At 36.3% G+C, this 23,951-nt stretch overlaps 1 protein-coding gene across 8 annotated transcripts in view; it reads right to left on the reverse strand.

Annotated features, from left to right (window-relative positions):
* The window catches only part of PCNX1 (pecanex 1), an 82,414-nt gene that overhangs the window by 47,914 nt on the left and 10,549 nt on the right, over positions 1 to 23,951 (reverse strand). For 5 of the 8 annotated variants that reach the window (XM_031505008.3, XM_077784124.2, XM_077784123.2 and 2 more), the window contains exons 3-7: positions 20,350 to 20,455; positions 17,382 to 17,427; positions 16,446 to 16,535; positions 13,103 to 14,803; positions 2,591 to 2,723 (exon numbers count right to left, since the gene is read on the reverse strand). In XM_031505008.3, coding sequence (XP_031360868.1) covers positions 2,591 to 2,723; positions 13,103 to 14,803; positions 16,446 to 16,535; positions 17,382 to 17,427; positions 20,350 to 20,455 — 2,076 coding nt within the window. The remainder of the gene's footprint in view (positions 1 to 2,590; positions 2,724 to 13,102; positions 14,804 to 16,445; positions 16,536 to 17,381; positions 17,428 to 20,349; positions 20,456 to 23,951) is intronic. The other 3 variants (XM_077784127.2, XM_077784126.2, XM_077784121.2) reach the window with 2 other exon arrangements.

The following is a 23,951-nucleotide window of genomic DNA, read 5'->3' on the forward strand; positions in this document are numbered from 1 at the left end:
CACTGTCTCTTTTACTAAGTATTTCACAGAGGAAGTGAAAAGTAATTGCAATCATGGATAGGAAATTAAAAAAGAAATCAGGTTTAACTCAACAGGTTCTAGGGAACATTCCCCCAACATCCAATTTTATGACAGAGTTAGTTAGAAGATTAGAGATTAAAGTTTTGCTGGCAAGAATAAGAAACATAACATCAGGGCAGCTAAAGATTAGTAAATCTGACCTTTTTAGAAGTTTAATATCTGAAGTCATGGATTAGCAATATCAGAAACTAGACTGGGGCAGCTCACTAACAGCACACAGGCAGCTCACTAACAGCACACAGGCGTTATGTCAGGACAACTGCAGCAATATTTTGAAAACTTCTTAGCGGTAACTGGCTCAAAATGCCTTTATATTTCTTCACATTTGCTCTTTAGGCATGATTTCTTTTACATCTTTCTTAAGGGTTTCCTCTTCCCAGTAACACAGAATTTACACTATAAGTAAGCTACCCATGTAAAGGAAAGGGTATTTTTAGACTGCTCACCTAGAAATTAGAACATTAATACTTTTTTTTTCAGATACATCCCACAGTTGACAGCTCAAATGAAACTTGTGTCAAACAAATATGAAAGCACTTTGGTGTTTGGCTGGCGATTTAATTCCACTCCAAGGGACAGTCATTTAGCATCATGAAAAGTACTCTGAGTAAATTACCCTCCGTAAGTATTCAATTCTAAATATGTTTATATTATAAAGCATTTTTGATAATGTATGTATGTCATTATGTTAGAGAAAGTATAGTGAGCAGTTTTGGGTGGTTTTTAACTTAGAATAGAACAAATTTAGATAATAAAGATGCTTAGAGGAAATACAGGGTGAGGATGTTTAATCTGCTTTTTTACCCTTGAACATCTTGTCTGATTAAAGAGTTACTCCCACTTCACAACGTGAAATTCAGGATTCACAAAGTTACTTCGTAGTCTCTAATTGGAAGTCAAGCTTAAGCCATGGGAACCTTAATGACTGCACTAGCATATGGAAACAAGGCCACTGCCAACTACAGTTTAAAACAAAAGTTTGCTTACTCTACACCTACAAGAAAGAAAACACTGTTTTCTAACTAAAACACAATTAAGGAGCTTTCATTAGTCTGCACAGCCTCTTATGCTGCAATACACAAAGCTGCACTACAAAAGGAAAACAAACTCAGAGGCAAGTGAAAGCAACAAGGTTAAGCAAAACTGATCTAAAAGAAGACAAAAGTTTTATCATCCTTCACTATGAAGGATGTTAGTTTGAGACTGAGCACCCTACATTCAGGAAGAACAAGAGCTTAACAAAGAAAAATCTAAAATTACATGATTACTACTTCATACTGCACTAGCCATTAAAACCACACCCAAGTAGTTTCAGTCCTTGATATGACAGAAGTCAATCCATCACCTGTTAGATTGCTAGGTACCATTCTTGCATTCCCCCTGCCTGAGGAAAATTTGCAGAAGTATTCCTCAGTTATTTTAGTGGTGTGACAAAGATGGCACAATTCCTCTGCCGTCCTCTACTACAAGGTATTTTATTTTTATTTTTTCCATTTCTACTAGTTCAAAAATTTACATAAATATTCCCAAAACACAAGAACGGTTTACCATATGAAGGAAGATCATTAAGAATATATAACATATGGAATTACTCCTATATATTTATAATGTAACTGAAGGAAGAATTACTTCAATACTTATAGGGGACTGTTCCTTCTACAGGGCATGTTCTCCTCACCAGATTCTCCAATTCCATAAGCAACCAAGAAATTGAAAGACTTAAAACAAAACATTCAAAAACTTATTGTGGCTGCTGTTTCTACTGTTCAGGTTGATTGATCAAACGGAGCTGCTATCTATATGCAACAAGCCACTAGGCTCCTCATTGTAAAGAAAGGGACCTGTAAAGGTTGGGGGACTCCTGAGACACATGTACACAGTACATTTTAAACATTGTCAAGGCATGCAAAGTGCCACACAGTTCGATTTAATATTAAGCAATATTGGGCATTCTATTCACTTCATTATTTCTTTTTTGCTATAAAAAGCTGCAAGATCTTCATAAAGGTTTACCTGTATTTCAGATTTGGAGTCTTTTGGAGTATGTATTTAGCTCTTTATACAGTTCTGTCATTTTGCTTATCTCTCACAATCTACAAATGTGGAAAGTGATCACAGTACTAGTACCTAATGCTTACATCCTTCAAGAGATGAAAACCAAACTGGGGAACACTGATACTATTTTCTTGGGTTTCTTTTCTTGATGGAAAACAAAAGTTTCTAAAATTTTTGATAAAAACCAATAAGGCTAAGTTTGTTAGCATTAGTTAATTTTTATATCAATCTGAAAACAGCTATAACATGTTAGAGACTGACTATCCTGACCTCTTTTAAAATAGTGCCACATATACATGCACAATTCAACAAGCCCACAGTGACATGCAGTGACAGCTCAAGGAGGTTATGGTGGGGAAGGAAGTAAAAAGTACTTTTCTGGCAACACTGGTGGGTGTGGGGAAGTGGTCTGCTGCATGCATGCTAAATATGGTGGAACATTTAGATACCCTACCTGAGGGGTGATCCGATGAGCAATGTAGGAGGGGTAGGGTTACTCCCTGCATTGTGCCGGCGTCGTACTGCCTGACGCCTAAATGTGCTGCGTTCACGGCGAAATGTGACAGTCTCCTCGCTGGCTTGTGCTGCTGCATCAAGACAGACTTTAGGTCAAATAAGAACCCATCCTAGTTACGTAAACAGTAACTTAAGACTCCTTTCTTCCCTCTGACCCTCCCCAAGTTAATGAACTTGATTCACAACAACAAAAGTAGCTTATGTCCTAACTGTTCAAACAAGCTGCTTCAAGACAGGATCACAACACAGTTATTAGCAAACACCTGGGTGGCTGGGGGAGTGCTCTTGAATATACAGCTTACTTTTTTTATCCCCAGATCCAAATAGCCAGGTTGCAAAAGTCGGATATCCCAAGTGCTTTCCATTTACGCATGGCAGGAAGAGATGCTTGATCTCCCCCTTTATCTCAAAGAACAGATAATTAAGAAGAAGCCTGAAGAGCTACCCAGCAAAGTTGTCTACCAATTCTCACCATAATTTTCTCATTTTTTTAACTTCTGCCAAATAAGCAGTGTTGAGGTTAACCTCATCACAACTCTTTAAGGGGACAAAACAAGAGTAGCTTTATTGTTCTCATAAGCATCAAGGGATACATGTTGCTCCTTCTAGACTTGTTACAATATAACTTACAGAGGCAGGAGGTTGAGAATAAGTAAGAGAATAATTTATTTTTAAGGACAGATGGTTTTGTTACTTCAGGTTTTCAAACAAAAGGTTTGGTTCAAATTTATAAACCAACATTGTAAAAAACAGTTTGTATCTACTCAAGGGATTAAAATATTTATCCACATATTATCTCCCCAAATCCACCTGTGCTCCTTTAACTCTATAATCTGAACAATTTCAGATTTGGACTGCTTCATGGTGTGTCTACAATCTGAGAAGTCTTCCTCCTGAGCCAAGGAAGCTCCTAACCAATTTGAATACAGAGCACTAAAGAGCTCGAACAAATGGGCTGCAGAGAAAATAGGGCTTGGCAAGCAAGTGGAGGAGTAAAAAAAAATGACATTAAGTCAGTGCAAGAGTAAAATCACAATCTTGACAGGGAACTCACAACTTGGTGGCCAAGACGCCTGTTACTAGAGTGAGAAAACCAAGAATTGTATCAAACAAACAAAATCCCCCCATAAAAAAACAAACAAAAAAACCAAACAAACGAACACCCCCGCACCCCCCCCAAAAAGAAACCCAGAGAGCAATGCCAGGAATACTTCAGGCAGGGCAGCCCATTATGCACTTGAGCACACTTCAAGTTACAACACTACTGCTATTAAGTTTTCAACACTTACCAGCAAAGACTCTAATGCTGTTCTACAGGGAACAACAACCTATAGGAACCTACTACTGTTGTGTACTACTGCCATACCCAAGCAATAAAGGCTGAAACACAAGTTTAGTTCACACATGAACCACAGGTTACCAAATTAATTCTCTCTCTGAAGCTCCAATTTACAGCTTGCTTTAAAACAAAATAAGCTACATAAAGAGATTTACTTTAATACCAACATCCAACTACAAGTATTTCATTATCAAAACTACAGATTTTAAGGGCAAGACTAATTCAGTCCTTTCCTATACTTTCAGAAAAAACAGGGGTTTACTCATTCTTCCACAAGTGTTTTTACAGTTCTAAACACCAATAGATTATACTACCTTTTCAGGGTATTTCAGCAAGAATTCAGTAAGTTTCTCCTGTGGTTTAATATACAGGTTTATTTTCATACACTTCCTAATTTCTTTAAGCATTTCTTTGCAGCTCTCACACTTGAAGTACAAAGCAAGTGAACCACACTAAACAGGATAGACTGAATCCTGACACACAAGGTCAAAACCGCCCATTAATTTTGTATTACAATTTATAAAACTCATTTTTCTAGGATACAAATCAGCATATAAACATTCATATTTGCAATACAGCTTCCACTGAGTTCAGATGCAAAAGCAATTCTGGTAATCAAACCATAGCTAAGCACTACAAAATAAGGAACAGTGACTAGTCTTAACTGAAATGTAAATATCTGGATTACCATTAAGATGGTAAACATCAGCATTTTATCTTAATTAGCAATTGCAACTGCTTAGCAAAAGCAGCATTCAAGTGCAATTCTTTAAGGTAGCATACTTAACACTGACAGTTATCTGTCATGTTCTGCAATAACTGAAACAGAGACTATGGAAACACGATACGTCCTCTCTATACGGCTCCAATTTAACACTAAAGCAAGTCTCAAGAATTAACAGAGGCACTGTCCTGTGAGGAAACCAGATATACAAACATGCTTGAAAATAAGAAAAAAAGAAAATTAAAAAACCTAATATATACTTGTGGATTAAATTCAAAGCTGTACAGGAAAACAGCTTTGGCATTTTCTAACCATTTATTATTCCATTTTAACGCTTAAAAGTCAAAGTAGATTTTGGTGTAGCTTTCTACTTGTTTTACCACAAAATTCTCAATTTATCATCTTGAAACTTTCGTTCAATGCACATCTGTTATACATATTCTTCCTGAATACAGGTGGTGCCATTCAGGGTCACTTCACAAGTCTACAAGTTCTTTTGAAAAGACTGCAGGGCTGTTCAGACTAACAAGCTCCAAGTCTGGTAACATTATGCAACACTGCGAGAAGCTACATGTGGAAAACATGACCAAAGAAGTTAAAAAAAATGCTAGCTAAGCAGAGAGGATTAGCATAGAGTGTGGAAAGCCAAACTGCTCAAAGTTTGCTTTAGGTTGAAAAGGAAAACCAAAGGAGCTGTGGTTCTTTTTTTTTATTGCACTGGCTCCTTGGGTTTGCTCAGTCTTGGGGAAGACTTTTTAACAAGATTTTGTTTTTCATATAATTTTACAGAAGACATACAATTTAAAATATGCACATACCATGTTTGTATGGAAAGCTCTTTATGTTACTTTGTACTGTTTGTGTTTCTACTTGCCTTTAATGAGAAGGAACAGTGCAACTGCTTGCAAGTTCACCAGTAGGAAGTATGACAAAGCTACTAACTTACCCTCTCTACCGTGATCTGAGAGCAGTTCTATCACATTTCAATATAAATAAGCTTTAATATTTACCATGTCACATACACTTCTCCAATACTGCTTACAACTTATCCCAGACTCCAGAAATGTAAGATTCAACATGTAGTCATGTAAAAATTTAGATGTAACAGGAAGAGATAACACAGGTAATACTTCTGAAGTTCATGCTTACTTCAGTTTAATCAGTAGAGGAAGACAAGATTTTCAGCTTACAGGATGTTTGTTAAAAGGTGATCTACATTTTTTATACTATGCTTCCATGCTGAACTATTACACTTAATATCAAGAAATTCAAGCATTTCCTCTGCATGTTGTCATTTGCATGTAAGCCCCCAGCACTATCTTCAAGAACACAAAAATCATGTCTGAAATTCAAGGTGCATAAATTAAAAATACAAACCTACACCCCAGAGATCAACAGAATAAGAAGTGGAGACCTACAACCTTGTAGCCAACTTCACCCCTCATATGCCTATTCCCAAATATAATACAACTATTTTCAAAGAAGAAATAATGACACTTGTATCTGTTTAAGGAATATGTGTTTGAATGCACAGTTCATTAAAATTAACTTAACACTTCTGATTGGAAAAGAGCCAAATAAGCAGTTACACACTTAAAACATCATGAGGATATAATTTTGTCATCAGACACTTGGAAAGATGCTTTACATTGAACCTTTTTATGCTCATTTTTGTTTACTAAGTTTTCGACAGAACCTGAAGACTCACAGTTCTACTCTACAACTATGCAACTGTTGTATAAGACACTTAGCTTTAAGAAACAAAGTACAAATATTTTCCTTTGAACAGAACCATTTATATAAAAACAAGCCAAAACATTTGCAACATCTCCCTGCACCTACTTAACAATGCTTTTAACCAAACCTTAGAAGATAGAAGCTTAAGAAGCACAACATGAAAAAGCTGAACTGACAAAATTTTATTGCATCAATAAGACCATTTAATTTTGCTACAAATGAGTGCTGAACCTAGTACCTTACATAAATTCTGAAATACAGAAAAATTTTTCAGAAGATTCCTGGAAAGATGTGGTATGAAACTAATACAAGGGTGAAGCATCCATGTGGAAAACCATAAAGTTCTTAGGATAAAAATTGCAATCAGTCTAATTAGAAAGGAAGCAAGAAAAAAAAAACGTATCCAGCAAAAAGTCTCTCTCACTTTTTGGAAAAAAGGAAAAAAAAAAAAAAACACGGCTAAAAAAAATCCAACACCCCTCCCCCATCACTTAAAGCCTAGATGGTTTTGAACATTAGTCAGGTTAAACATGGTTAAAGGTGTGCACAGAACCCGAGTGATGCTTGGACATGCCCTTTCTCACCAAATGGGAAACAGAGCTATTTTCAATCACTAATTACAAAGCCTACACATTCTCAGCAAGAGCTGGAATTAATAGTTTATGGCTTATGTACTCACATAAGCAATGAAATTTGCAAATGCAACTGAGCAATTAAATTCTTCAAAGGCAAACCAGACAGCTGAAATGCTCTTCTTCTCTGTTGAGCATCTATCTCTTTTTTGTTCAAAACCTGAGAGATGTACTTCACACACCTTTATGGGTTAGCACTACTGTTCTCCGCATGGTTGAGGCATTTATAGTTTATTTTCACATGCCCTAACACTATATTAAAAACCACACTTGAAAGATACCCAAGTAGAAAGAAGCAGTCTGTTCAGTGCATATCTTCAGTATGCAGTTGTTAATCACCATATTATTATGCACCTTAATAAAACCTACAGCTGCAGGGATTACTTATACTTCTCTGATTTAGATAATCAAAATATTGTCTCAGAGTATTATAACTTACTGATATTTAATGAAAGGTATCACTAATGACTATTTCTGAAGAACAGAGATGTGTGCAGCAAAGGAGAAACAATGAAGAACAGCATGCTATCTCCAAGTTACAAACTTTTGCTAGAAAATAGTGTAGAAGAAAACAACACACAATTCAGGAAAGAAAGTAATGTCCAGGACTTCAATTTTGTGGCTGCATTTATAAAAAAGAAAAAAGTAAGTCTGAAACTAGCCTGAAGAAATATTTACAATTATGTCAAAGTAGTCACTCCAACAACCTGAAAAGCAAAACACTATCAGGAAGGGAACAAAGCAGGACAATAAAACTATCTGGTTGAATTCTGAACCATTTTTACAGACCAGTTTGACAGTAAAACTTTTATACTAAGGCCAAGGATAAAACCAGGAGTCTTAATTGTTCTAATTCATTGAAATTTCTACTTGAATTATTCCACTTTAAAAAACATTGGGCTACTCACATAGACGTCTTGAATATAATGCTGATGTACTTCAGGTCAAAGATCTAAAGCTAAACCCCATCTGATCCCCTGCCCAATACAGACCCTATATCCCAGGGTTCAGGTATCAATACCTAGTATTATATTCATGTAGCAGACAAATGTTCATAACTGACACTAATCTTTAAAAAAGTTAGTTCTGACTTTGTGTTTATATTTATTCACCTTAAGGAAAAGATGTTGTACATCTTCCAAATACAGCATTACCAGCATATGCGGCATACTATGGAAGCATATCATACACAGAAAGTCATGTTTGCATTACACAGCCTTAAGTAAAACCCCAAACATTAAATAAATGAATGAGCTTTATCTCACAGCTACATATTGCAGCAATGTGAGCAATTCCATCACAGCTGATAGAGCTTTTAGAACTTTTTTGCTTGTATGTATAGCAATGAACCCAGGTACCCTCTATAAGCCAGCATGAAGATGCAGCTTTGTTTTTATCTAATACCAAAAATTCCTATTCAACTTCTGTTTGGGATGAATACTTAGCAAATACATAAATAACACATCAACAAAATAGAACCACTCTTCCCAAATCAAGCAAAAGTCATCTAATGAAAGCCTCTGTATTATCCATAAGGGCACAAAACACAGGATTGAGTCCCCACAAAACATATTAAAATTCTGTGTTACTAGGAAGTGGTTAGCAACTAATAGATGCAAGACGCATTCCAAATGTTACTTCATTGGTAAGTTCCAAAACTGCAGAAATTCTACAGTAGCCTCATATATCGTTCCTAACACTATCCACATCTTTAAGCTCTTAAAGGTAGCAATCTGACCTCTACTAGGATGACAAGACATCCAACATCAGAGGGAATTCTGTAAAACTCAACCTTCACACACAAAAGCAGTGACAGTACAGTAACATGTTTATAAGAGAGCCCTTTCTACTGCTGATCTGCTTACCTGGGTCCAGTTACAGCACAGTTCTGCTGAATAAACAAATAGAGACAGCCAACATACACACAACCCAATCACAGGAACTTGACACATTTTTCAGTTTCTACCATTTCTAAACTCCAATTTCTCATGCAGAACTGTTCGGTTTAGTAGTTTGAGCATGAACTGGCAGACGCACAGAAAACAAGATCAGAAGCCCCATCTTCTGTAATTGCATTCATTCTATCTGCAGGAAAATGTAGCAAGAACTAAAGCCATCAGAAGCATGGAACAGCTCTGCAAAACAGGCAAATGAAGTCATGACATAGACCATGTGCAACATCAGCATAGAAGAGAAAAGTTATATGCTGCCAGCAGGTGCCATAACCATTGGCTGAGTAACAGAACTGCACTGTATTAATTGCAGGCAGACATGCTAAGCATATATGTACATATACATACAGACTGAGGAGGCTAACAGGTTTCTATGTGTCGTATGAAACACAAGACTAATCCAAATTCACAAAGCCCTATTTTGCCTGCCTATAGAGATGCACTGCAGACCTCAAAAGACAGAAAACAATATGAGCTGTTTCTTCAATATTGCTATGCAATGTACAGAAGGAGAAATGTGTCACACTGCATGCAGTTTTATTTACAAAAGGGTATGCATCTCAAAAACTTAAAGTAGATAAACCTTAAATTGCAGCAAGATGTAAAACAGAGCAGCAACTTAAAGTGCACATCTCTTACAATTAATACAGAACTGGAGAGAACACGACTTTTCAGACCAGCTCAACTTTTACAAAATATCACTGTGTTACATACAGTGGTTCTTATGGCGGTTCTTTAAATGGTTACAAACAGCAATCCAGAAACATATCTGACAAAAAACACACACAGGACAATGCAAAGAGGGTGTTTCCAGAATATCACTAGACAGTGGAGCAACTGCAACTAACCCATGACTCATCAATTCACTCACTACTACATTTGGAGTCTGAATAGTTGAACAAGGATAACAACTACCATAAGACACCTTCCATTTTTTTATTATACATCCACCACATACACTTAATTTCAGAATTTTCAGATGCCGTTTCTCTGCATTTTAATGAATTGCAATTTCTATTCAAATGCATATACTATCTCACAGCAAGTGAGTCATCACCACTTCCTGGCATAATAATACAGAAATGAAACTACTAGCTTGTATCTGCAGAAGTGAAATATTTATAAGTTTGTACAATATCCTGCTTAGTAGAAGATTAGTAAAAACCATATCCATTAAGATACACATTTTAGCAGTTACACAAACAAGAATGTAGTTCTAGTCTCTAAAGACTGAAGGATAAAATGAAATAATAATTACTGATTTAAATCATATTTCAAAAACAGGAACTGAAAGCTGCTGACTGGAAAAGAGCAGGTGTTATTAATATCAGTCTTTTAGTTATCCTGTGTGCATCTGTTAATTAGTTGTTTCAGAAAGTTATCATAAGCAATCACAGACATTTAAAAATATTTATATAAAATTATAAAATAATCCTTTCAGCAGGCAGTTGGACCAGACTACTTCTAAAAATCACATCCAACCAATATCCCTTGATCTTATGAAAATCCAAACCAAGTTGATTCTGTAATTCACTTGCAACAATAAAATAATTTCTTAATATTCTCAAAAACAATGCTATACATATATACACACAACATGTATTTATATTACACATGTATGTCTTTAAAAAACCTCCCAAAAGGTGAATACATCTCAGTAGTAAGAAAGCACTTAGATTCTAAGAGTTAAAACATTTTCTCTCATTACTATTAGTCATGGGTAAGTCTAAAGAAGAAATCCACAATTAAAGATACAGATGTTACAAAACTTGTAATATAAGCTATAAATTGTGGGGAAAACAACCCAATAAACCCAAGAGAAAAACCAGTAAAGGAAGACACTATGAAAGAATTAGTCAGATTGATCATGAACAGATAAATGCAATGTAATTACTGCCTTGGTGCTAGACAAGACTGAGTAAATGTTTAAGGAGTGCTACAGAAAAATTAAGTCATCATAATTTTGTTCTGCTTTAAAAAAAAAAAAAAAGCAGAATGGCATTCATTTCTTAAAATCACAAAGCAAATACTTCCTTTTCTCTTGGTAGGAAGAAACAATATACAGCTAGTGTTATTAACCATATCATGTCACCAGATCTGGAGAACTTGATTCCCGATTGCTTCTTAAAGACAGCCTGCAATCCACAGAGAATTACTGCTTGGGTATTTGCCACTGATTAAAAATACAAACAACTTCAAATGACCCTCATGTAAAATTTTAAACTGGAAATGGATCAGGCCAGCAAGAATAACAGCAAGCCTTTCCTGCTTAAGCTGCTACAGATTTGTACCTTTAAGATTACTTTGAAATGTGTTGAGTGAAATGGTGGGGAAGACAAACTTTTTCAAAAGAGCAATCAAAATATTACACAATATTCAACATCTGTCTTCCATCAATTCTTTCAGACTACTGACAAGTAGTAAGCGCATACAAAGTCTGACATGTTCTAGAACGTAAACTAGGTTAATCCTCCTTTGCACATAAAGGGAGAATCCTATTAACTTTAAGCAGTAATAACACAAAACAAAATGAAATCAAGTTTTGTGCTAAAGAAAGCATAGAGTCAAAATGGCAAATACATAAAGGAGACCTTTTATTAGTCAAATTACTCTCAGTGGGCATGAAGAGCTGTTACTTTAACAAGATCTTAGGAAGAATGTGTGTTAAGCGTTTAGCTTCTAGGGTTAAGCGTTTAGCTTCTAGGGTTAGTACTAGAACAGCAAGCCTGACCCTTTTATTAAAGCTACTGCAAAAATCTCTTACTAGGAATAACAGAGAAAGTAAAAAAAAGAACAAATCTACATGAATTGGTAAAATGAAGCCATATAAATAGGTCTGAACTAATTGTAAACCAGTCAAAATTAATCAATAATCAATACACAGCAGAACTTCAGTGTGGCACACTTTCTTTTCCTCCTCACAAATCAATTGTACTGATTTCTATGACTGATTTTTTAATAGTGGGGGACAGACCATAAAAACAACTCCATGAAAAACCCCAAAAAAAACCCAAAAGAAAACCTACTATTGGTCATACATCTTATCTCACTGTGGGCTAAAAACCGCTTTTGAAGATGAATCACTATATTTTGTTTAGGCAGTCTACATATTAGGAACAGTCAAATTTGCTATAGTTTGTTAAAATACCTGTCTTCATTTAAAATACAATTTTATGAAGGGTTTGTCCACCTACATGTAATGATCCAGATTATCTGGTAGGTACTGGCCTTTGAAAATTCCAGAAGTCACACTGAGTTAATTACCAACCTCATACTGTTCTGAAAATGTAAACTTATCTACCTTGACGCAAAAAGCCTTCCAGTTAAGGTAGCCAATATAGTTGACCAAGAAAAGAAAGAAACATTGTAATACAATACACAAAAAAATATTAAGAGATCCAAATTTTGTTTTAAATGCCCCTACACATCTGTATTAATAACAGCTACTCCAGGTAGCTCATTGTTCTCATTACACCAAGCAGAACAATAGTTACGGAAAATAAGAGGAAACTGCATTCCTCTCCAGCACTGCATGGTTATTGTGTTCACATAATGAAGACAAAAAAAAACCCCAAAAAACCCAAAGTAAACAAGACTGTCTAGACAGCAGTGACAAGGCTAAGCAAAAATTAAATCCCTAGGAGAATTCAAGTTAGTAACAAGACCACTGTAAGAATTCACAATTAAAGGCAGCATGGTAAGAGTTTGGGATTGGTTTTATTTCTTGATACTACCTCAAGCCATGCCAGAGAGGCTGCAGTCGTTGATATTACTCAGTATAATGGAGCAGGCTTGATTTGATCACAAACAGTAGTTTTAAGATACAGCTTTAATTAACAAGGACTGCTGGTAACAAACCTCTACTTAAAGATTTTGAAAAACCTGTTTGGATTCAAACTCATTTCAGTAGATCTTTCAAGACATTATGAAGGAAACGCTTTTTCAGTTTTTCTAGGCAAGAGTAGAAAAACAGGGAGGATGCTTAAGTATAGTTTTAATTTAAGTCATAAATACCATACTAATTAACAAAATATGACAAGGTACTTCTGGTAGGTCATTTACTTACCTCCACTTGCTGATTCTTGCTCTTCCCCTTCAGGAAATGTAGCCTGGCTTGGTAAGCTATTCCTAGAACGAGTGACTGACTCTAAGTGTGAAGCCCTTCCCAACAGAGATAGCTCATCTAGCACCTCTCCTTCTTTGGCTTCCAAATCAGATTTTGAAGTGGTTAACTGTTTTATGTTACCTGGTGCCATTAAACTATTTGGGTCATTTAAACAAGCTACAGTACCACTGTCCAGGCTTAATACTCTGGCACGATTCTTGGCACTGTTTGTGCTAGAAGTCCGTCGTGTCGATCTTTTTTTGCTAATTCCTTCAGAGCTTACATGGGTTTTGTGAACATTTTCAGAGTCTGTGCCCCCACGGTCTTTAGAAACGTATTTGGTCTTTAAAGCACTGTATTTTCCCTCAGGAGACTGGCATGAATGGGAGGTGGTGCTGGAAGAGCTATCACTGCTGAACTGGTGAGCTGACTGCATGCTTGATGTCCTGCTCAAGTCACTTTGATCACTGGAGTCCTCATCGTGACAGAACACAGCACTATGAGGTTTAGTACCAGATACACCTCGGAAGGAAACATATTCCCTGTGCCGACTCGAATCAAAACTACTAGCCCGCTTTTTTCCTGTCCTCCTCCTGCTGGACTTGTGGGTAGAGGCTGTTCGATGTATTAAACTAGAAGATTTTGGTCGAACATCTCCTTCTTTTTGTTTTCCACTAGTTTCTTTAGCAGCTCTTGAATCGACTAACACAGCTAGTTTCTCACTCTGCTCATCTCTTTGTTCAGCAGCCTTCCCAAGCGGCCTGTCAGCTTGTGTAGTCAATTCATTGGCATGTGGGTTCTTATTAGCCTCTTCTGAAGCAGAGGCACCAAGACCTTTCTGGCTGTGCATCTCATCAGATGCATTAGAACCCTTTACCTCTTGAACACCACCCAGAAGACTCACTTCCACAGCAGTCCTTTCGCTACTAGTCCTTTTGTCAGTAGTAGAACTACTGTCATCCTCTGAGTCGACACCACAGTCTTTTTTCTTACCATCCTTTTTCTCTTCTCTCGGAGACTCCTCCTCATGCTCTGACAATACACTTTCTATATGTGTTGAGCTAGTATGTTCACTTTTATAGCTACTGATGGTACTGTTGGTGTCACGATCAGTCCCGCTGCAGTAGCTTTCTGTTGAACCACTGCTTCTAGTACTCAGGCTTCTCAGACTGTCCATACTTTTGTCTGCTTTCAAGGATTTGCTCCTCCCACTCTTAGTCAATGGTTGAGGGCTGCTACTTTTCAGAATGTCATCTAACTGAAAAATTCCTGAAATGCAAGAGTTCTCACCCAAAGACTCTCGGGATCCAGAAGGGGGCTTGGAAGCTTCTAACTCACTGACAGGATCTAGTCCTCGTTTTTGCTGATAGAGGGGGAAGTCATTTAGTGAAGCATCTGGAAAAGCAACAGCAGAGCTAGAAGTCCTTGGTACACCTCGAGGTCTATGATCCTTCCTATAGGAGTGAGAATGCAGAGTTACCAGCGAAGCTACTTCTGTGTCACATGCACTGTTTTTAGACTGGTCCACAAGCTGGTTGTTCGAGAGGCACACTTTATCACTGCTGTCCCTTGGCAAATCCTGTCCAGAGGACAATGAAGGTTGGATGGAGACAAATGAGTCGTTCGACACCAGACGAAAAAGCTTCCGATCAGTTGCCAAATCTGTTTAAGTACATATTTAGAAATATTCATGTAGAATGTTCATGTAAGTTATACAACTTGCTTTAAAACTGTTTATATCAGACAAAGTAAATGAAATTAAAAATCCAATTGCAAGTACTATGAATTTGTCACATTACCATTTAAAAATATTTTATAACTTTTGGGCAAATCTGACAGGCCTTTTTTAATAAAAAAAGAAACCATCAATACCAGCTTATCCCTAGCAACTAATCAGATAAGGCAATTCTGACAAGTCCCCAACCTCCGCTATTGCTTATGTGTCTCAGACTTAATATTTTTACATAACCCAAAGTTTCTTAATTATAAAAGAGTACCCTGCCTTTCTTTTTGGTTCCTACATGCAGTAAACAAACTTTAAAGTTATTAATGAAAACACAGTAAACCCCATTAACTCTAAAGTCACAAAAAAAAAAAAAAAAAAACCACCTTTCTTATCAGATACCAAGTAAGCTCACAGTTAGCAAGGATGCAATCACTGTCACAGATCTTTTTGTACTATAATGAAACTCTCTATGAAGTCACTGAGTTTTACTACCTCTAAAAAAAAAAATGGTGTATTTTTCTGTTAAATCAAATAATGAAGATTTACTGTTAGTGCTTGGTTAAAACAATAATTCCTGTTACCCATCACAAGTAGTCTCCTCTCCTGTAAGTGTCCAGGAGTACTAAAAGTCAGGCTATTTTCCCGTTTGCTACTGTCACTAAAAATAGAAGATCTGGAGGCCAAGTTAAGTTTCTACAGTTGTTAAATTCCTGTAGAGTATATCTGAATGCATGCAACTTAAGAGACTTCACAGTTATATTACTCAGCTGAAAGTCATAGAACCCTGCAGCCTATTACAACAGCATGGCCACCTGTGATGCTCCATTTCAAACACACTTTTTGCACTGAATCACACAGTAATGATTGAATCATCCATCTGACAACCATGAGTGATTGGACTGGCAAAAATGAATGGTGGTATTCTCAGAATTAACCTCCTCGTAATCACCAGCAAACAAACAGCAAACTCAGCAAACAAAGATTTCCCTTTGGTTTTATGCTCTGTTTTACTCCGAGTAGGTCTTTTCCTAGCAATGAAGCTAAATAAAAAATTGTCCTGTTTTTTTTCAGAACACAAGCTAAAGTTTCCTTACACAGTAGAAAAAAACTTTCAAAAATTCACCAAGCTCTGGTAACTTGCATCTTGAAAGCAGCCTATAGCTCTAAGAACACAAAGCTCTGTATGGGGTTATTTATAGAAAAGCCTGCCACATTTACATTTGTCTGTACTCATAAGGAAAACAAATTAATCTACAATGAAGTCCATTAACTACAGTCTACATGTAGTCTAAGAGATACTGCCTAAAGAAATGTAAGCTAGCTATCTTTCAGCAGCAAGGTGACAGTAAATATTTATTACCTACTGGAAGATGTCAGAACAAGGAACACACAATCAAAGAATAAAGCATTCAAATTACGCTTCTCAGAAGCTTGAGTAATTGAGAAAGGAAACAGGGAACTTCAAGATAGACTCTAAGAAAGGGCATCAATAAACTGCATTAATTTATTTAGCATATTAAGCAAAGGGTCTTTGGTAACAAAATACCACGTTTAAATATGGAGAAGAAGAAATTTTACCTTGTTCTTCACTTCCTTCTTTACATAGGCTAGAACTCTGGCCAAGACTTAAACTGATATCATCAGAGGTCTTGGCAGTGTCAGTATCACCTGCAAGTTTTAACAAAAAAAGAGTACTAGTGCTCAAAGTATTAACACATACACCTACATTCTCAACTGTCATGAAAGACTGTTGCTTGTATTTAATTTATAGGTAAGTAACAATAGTTACATAATTACAATAACACAAGTTTTCTTTTAGATATGAGTATTGTCTACTCTATTTCTATTATCTTCTACAGAGCTCAATGGCAATTAAGACTTTTTTTTTCCCCTTGAAGGTGTATCTATTGGAATATTTCTTTTTGCATGCTTGTCCATAAAAAAAGAGGGGTAGGCTAAGAAAATATTTGTAATGGTCAGAAAAAGCAAGGAGAAAAACAAAATCAAAAACAAGATGACAAAAATTCACATTCAATTTTTTTACCTTATTATTGGCTGGATAAATTTATAAGAAAATACTCACAATATGCAAAATTTTTATCTTTTCAACTCACAGAAGCTCACTAGGGCTGGAAATTACTTCAGCCAAATGTCAAACAACAAGTAGTAATCAAGTCATTAATATACAATACCAGAATGGTAATTGATTGCACTAAACTCAAAAAAGCAGAGCGAAGTCTATTCCAACTCTTTGGCTCTGCATTTTATAGACAAATTTTATAGACCTGTCATTCCATGGGAAGCAGAATACAGGCCCCAGAATATTCTCTCCTCATGTTTTGGTCATATCATTTGAATGTCCAAAGAAGACTTCCCCCAACTAGTAAATGTTGTATTTCACTCAAAAAAGAAAAAAAAAGAAGTCAAGATGACTAAGACAGTATTTGGAAACACAGTAAACAATAGTCATTTGAAGTGCTCCTGCAAGGTAATATAAGTAGCTAAAAATCTCACCTTTGATGGTTGCTGCTGTTCCCAGACGAGATAACCCAGATCCAACCTAGAAACAGAAAATTATGTAAAAAGCTGTACACTTTCAGGAAATAAACAATTGCTATTTCCTATTACTCCAACACATGCATTTGCCTAGGAAAGATTTTTAAAGGCACAAAAGCATCCAGCAGCACAGTGCTGTAAAATTCTGACCGTGTTGCCACTGCAAAGAGATAAAGTCATGTAATTAAGCATCCAACTACATCACAGTGCTATTCCATTCAAAAGCCAGTGTACATGGATGATGCTGTTGAGGCAGGATGGTGTGAAATGACTCCACTTCAGAAGGTGAGAGAGTAGAACTCTGATTTATTCCAAATACACCACTCTTCTTATAGGTCCTGAAGTAAAAACACCGCACGCAATTGGTGTGCAGTGAATGATGCACAGTAGTAAAACTTATTTATAAACAATGTGAACAAGAGAGATAAAGAATTATTTACATTTTTTCTCAACTGTTTCCCAGGCTTCTGCCTGGTTAGAAACCTTTGTTTTCTCTCTAACTAAACTGAGAATACCAACACACAGACTTTACTATGCTGATTTTAAAAAGCTCCTAATCTAGGAATTCTCCTTACTTAATGTGGCAACAAAGTACAAGTGCAGTGCTATACTAATAACTGCTGTTGTAAAACTTAACATTTAATGCCTTGATTATGGTTGTCTAAAATGCTTAAAGAAAACACCATCTTAAGTACAAAATTTATCCATTTTAATCTAAAACTTATCTGTTTAACATGGTAAACAACAAACTAAATCCAAAAACTGCTTCCATGTGAAGATATATATATATATTTCCAGTTAATTTCACATTCTATGGCAAACCAGCAGGCATGGTATCTGCTCATACAAAAAATTTCACCATTTAGGTTTGCAACCTGCCTTTCTAAATATATCCTGTAATTCATTTGAGATTACTTTGCAGAAATGCTAAAGAGAATTTGGTCTTACCTTCAATAACATTTTCAATACAACCTCTCAACTATAAATAGCATACAACAATGCAGGTGTCATATAATTAAATCACTCAGAAATAAAATAGAGGAAGAGCACTCAAAGACAAAATCTGAACCTATAATACATAAATATGATGGCCATTTGATTGATAGATGTATACTTACTGGGATGTTGTTTTCCAAAAAATTCCTAGTTAAAATTACTCTGGGGAAAAAAGCATAATTCTACGAGTTATTTTCTGTAAGCAGAGCAATTTCAGGTAACCTGAAGATGTGTGCAGATCCTATTCAGCCATAGTAGAGAAGAACAGTGGGTTTATGTATAATATGAAAAAGCAGCTAAGAGCTTGTCTAATACATTTTCTTCACAACATGTCACACACATTTTTAGTTACTCATTTTGTCATGTTCCAACATTTTTCCATTCAATAACATGCTTTGATGAAGGCTGTCGGTGAATACAAATGCATCATCACAGGAAAGCTATTTCACACAGTAAAACTCAACATAACTCAGATGCTTACTGTTCATGTTCCCTTTTGATGCTGCACACTCCATCACAGAGGACAAGTGAATACTAATTTTATTAGGACAAATAGATTATAAACCTTATACTTTCACAGTATCTTGAACTCTTTCACATGCTTTAAGATTAAAACTGTTATGTTTGGAACATATTTTTTCCAACAACCAGTCAAAGAACTAGTCTGGGCATCATGTTTCTATCTTCCTACATGGCCCATTGCTTCCTACTCCTTTGCACCAGCAAATGCTTTCTCTCTAGAAGGAAAATCTATGAGTATCTATGCTGCATAACTGAGAATGATTCAAATAAAACCACCAACATTAGCATGCCACTACACTTCGTTATCTACTGCTTGCTCAGAGAGCTAATTAGAGGAACATGATATTGTAATACCACGCCAAGGACTTCCATGTCATTTGAAGACAGGTTCAGTGTCTTTACCATTATGCTGCATTGTTCATTATCAACATAACTGTACAGCCTGGCCAGTTCATCTACTTGTCCTCACAAAGGCTTGATAAAAACTAGCCACAATCAGCTAAATGTCACAAGCCAAACAGAAGGAATAGCACATCCAATGCTATAGAATTTGAACACATAAACATAGTAGACATAATACAGGAATAGAGCCACTTCCCCAGTGAAATTCAAGACAACTAGAGCATAATGAAGTTACATTAAAATGTAATAAAGCCATTTCTTCAGCACTTCCATCTGGCAGGACTCCCTATTTATTGCTTTCTTCCCAACCCTGCTGAACAAATCAGGGAAATGAAGATCTTGCAGCGGACATCCAAAAAAATAAAGTGTTAGTCTTCCCATTTCTAGCAGTTTATCTTTCTTTATACTTCAGCAAATTAACCTTTTTGACAGCAAAATCTGACCTATCAGGAATAATAACCTGCAGAAAGCTATTCACAGCTGCAAGAAATAATCAACAGTGGAAACATTCTAAGGTAACTTAACAGTAGCCTCCTCAAATACAGCATTTAAATTTACCAACTAAGTTTTAAATGGCAGAGCAAACAAAAGTAAGGGAGGAAGACAAAGTTAGAACATAAGCATGAAGATACAGCTTGAGCTACCCAAAGGCAAAAGGGAATCCCACCACAGTGGGTTCTTAGTACTTAGCTCACTGTACTCTGAGCCATTTTGATTTCTTAAATCAGAAAAAAACTAACTGAGGAAGAGGGAATACTTTCTGATGGGACAGTAGGTTCCCTTTCAAAATCCAGCAATTCCTAATTTAAGTACAAGATGGGTTGAGAGCTACACTGCTGAGAGAATGCAATACCTTCCTAATAAAGCAGTTACATAGTTACATAGAGAAAACTGTTTTATCTAATAAAAGTTACCCCAAAACTCCATAAAATAATAGGAAGAGGTTATCTACAGACTGGAAACCAGCAATACTAAAGCAACAACTGTAAGTAGCTTTAATTCTTACCTGGTTGTTTGGGTCTATCCCAGCATAAGAATTGCGTGAACTACAGCCAACAGGAGGAGTTGCTTCTCGTATGAACTCTGACATCTCAATCCCTCCACCAGGGTCACTGAGAGAAACATTAAAAAAAAAAAAATCAACACATTATCCCCACCAGTTAAACGAAATTCTGTCTATGTTGAGTGTATATTCAAAACAAATTTTCCCTTCTCAAAAATCAGGGCCTCAAATATATCCCAATATCTTGGATAAACACTGGCTGTTTGACACAGGAAGCTCAGTCTGAGCCAGAGCACTCCTTATACTGTCACAGAAACTGCTGCCACAAGTCTGCTGTCACCAGCCAACACAAACTGTGAAGACTTGGGCCCTACAAGGCATTCCAAAATGCTGACGTACTAAATTCTCCCTGTCTTTATGTGCACACATGTTACTTTTGAATCAGCTGTTCAACTATAACACCTAGAAATTCACCTACAGAAAAAAATACTACATAGAACTCAAAGCATGGAAATGACTCCTAGTCCTTTCCTTAGACTGAATCTGGGAGCAAAAGCCAGGATGGCTAATGAAGAAAGCCACATGTGAAAGCTGTTACACATGCAGAGACATACAGGGCCATAGCATCTCTCCCAGGGATGCAAAAAACATCTTTCTACTCAAAAATAACTTCCCCTCAGATACTTCACACTCACTACCAAGAAATATTTTCAGGTACAACATATATATCATTGCATCCTAGTGATTTCACCCTTTCAAGATTAATAACTATTGGTTTGAAAGTATTTCCTAGAACAACACCATCAAATTGTAATTCCACAGAATTCAGCTTGTCAAAGGCAGATATTTTATGAAACCAAAGTAAGTTGGATTTGTCCATTAGGACAATGGGGTCTGAAGTCAGTTGAGGACTAGAACACAAGGATCCAACTTAGCACTGATTGTTAATTGCGAAGAGGAAGCAATTGAAGCACTCTTTTTCCTATCCCATTACAGCTCTCTTAAAGCACCTTGATCCAGGAGACTTGTAAACAGAAGTATCTGCACGGTAATTTGACACTGATCTCCTCTGCTTCTTCCCAAATATGAACAACAGCTTCTCAACAATCAGATTCCAGCATTTTGCTTAACTAAGTACACATGCACACCACTCGTCCAGCCAGACCAAATACACTAAAGACAAAGGTCCTCTGAGGAAGGGAACAAAAATGGATAGAAGTACTGTAAGATTTACTTAATAGACAACTAGTCTTATAGGAAAGTCTTAGGCAATAACAACACTTAATAGAGTGGCCTGCACAGGGCCAGGAATTGGAATCGATGATCCTGATGGATCTATTGCATCTCAGCATATTCTGTGATTCTAATAGTCTTTGAAACACATGGACATCAATCAAGGATATTGTAAACAAACTGTACACTAAAGGACCTGACACATGATTCATCGTACAGCATGACATGTTAAGCTGTTGTCATCTTGGAGAGGTGTAAAGGCACAACCTTTAGAATCACTCTAGACAATATAAGAAGCACATGATTATTCCTGCATCAGAGGTGACAAAAAAAGGACAGTTTGAAGTTAGGAATATATTCCTTCAGTTAAAAAAAGTTAACTTAAAAGACAACCAGCCATTACTTAGCAGAACAACTATGGTCCAACTCCAGCAAATTAAAAAAGTGAGAAGCCATCATTTTGCTCCAGCTCAGCAATGAGACAGGCATACTCATAGAGATGGCTGTTTACAGAGCCTTCTCTGACATCATATTATCAGCTACACTAAGGCAGGTAAGGAAAATGAATTTTAAAAGATACAGCACCAGCTTCAGCCAAAGCATTCCTTCTGTAAGCAGTTTACTAATACATAAGGACATAACATGAATTTAAAAACTAAGCTGAAAAATTCTCATAATGCTTAAGTTCAGCATACATTACAATGTTAACTGAAGATATAACAAAGAATGCCTTTCACAAAAAGAAGAAATGCCTTTCCTGTTTGAATAATTCATTGAGAAATACTGCATGTGATTAAAGTACATCCTATGAAGTAGAAAAATAAGTCACTGAAAATAAGCTTTCATACAAAGAACCAGGCATTTAGCCAAAAGAAGGTGGCAATTTTGTCTAAAACTGAACCATCAGATATCAGCATAAGCAACAACAAAATCCATCACCATCCCTCTACTCAGAGGGTGAGGACAGCACACACAAATGAATGGATGAACAAAAGCTAGTAACAACCATCAACAAATGAAGTCTACAGGACGAAGCAGGAAACAGATTTCTAGGATTGACCACTGTATGCCTAAGTACCCAGACTTTCACAACATCCAGAGTTCTTTAGGAGTTACATAATGCTAGTGCTGTAGCCAGGCCTTACTGATATGAAATTCTACAATCTGTTTCTTACAGTTCGCTGTCTTCATTCCTTAGGCAAGTGTTAAACTTTACAGTTTGCAAACAAAATAACTGCAGTGAAGTTACGACACAAATCAAAAAGATGGAAAAAATTACATCCAGCAATAGAGACTGCTGTGAAAGAGGCACTCAAAGATGACATAAAGCAAATTACAACTCCTATTTCTAATTATTAGTAACTCTGAACGAAAATTACTATCTGCAGGTATATATATACTATCAGCATGTCAGAGACTAATCAAAAGCATGAAGAAGCCGTAAGTCTATATGAATTCAAGTTTAAAATCTGACTTGGGCTGATTGACTACAGAAATCTGACATTCAGACCAGAACTTTGAGGGGTAATCGGAAATAAGTTACTTTGATTTCTGGACAAAGCAGAGGAAGAGTTTCATTATTTTCTTTTGAAAATCATCATCTGTCCTTAGTGTCCAATAAAAGAGTAGGGTAACTAGTCAGGAGGCTTCTGTCTAAACACATAAGAACTACTGCATGTACTGCAAATCCTAGATCACAACAGATTCAAGTATTAAGAGAAATTTTCTTCTAAGCTTGAATCACTAATGATAGCAAAAAATAAAAACTAACTCCAAACTCAAGAACAAGTCTGCCAGCAACAGAAAACTGCAATGAGAATAAATAGTAAAGGCAAAGCAACAGTCTTAGAGATCACCTTTTTAAAATTTTCTTTGCACATATTTAAGTAGACTGTAAATATTTCAAAGATGCAACATTCTCCAGCTACTAGCTTTACTTGGTAGAAGAAAATATGAAATTTATGTAGCATCATTATTGTAGTTCCTCATGCTGATGGAGATCAGAACAGCAGTGTCACTACATAAGCACTTTATGATACTTTGAACCATAACAGCCACTGGCAAGAAGATATATTCATATATGCAAAAGCAGGATTAACTTAAGTGTGGGTCCACTCTCTTATATGGGTCCACTGATACCCAACGAAGATCATGCTTGCACTGTTTCTTCTATATTTCTATGAGACCAGGAACCTGTATCCCCTTCACTTGCTTCCATGAAACCTCACACAAACACTACTATACCTGAAGTATGAAAATGGCAACTCACATTCCTTTCTCTAAATTAAGACTTTCTTTCAAAAACATTAACTAAAGAACTTCAGCTTTAGAAAGAGGACAGCAAAAAATAAGGCATTTCTAAAGGAATGGTA

Source organism: Lonchura striata, chromosome 5 (genome assembly GCF_050655825.1).
Source record: "Lonchura striata isolate lonStrDom1 chromosome 5, ASM5065582v1, whole genome shotgun sequence".
In the NCBI taxonomy this organism is placed as follows: Eukaryota; Metazoa; Chordata; class Aves; order Passeriformes; family Estrildidae; genus Lonchura; species Lonchura striata.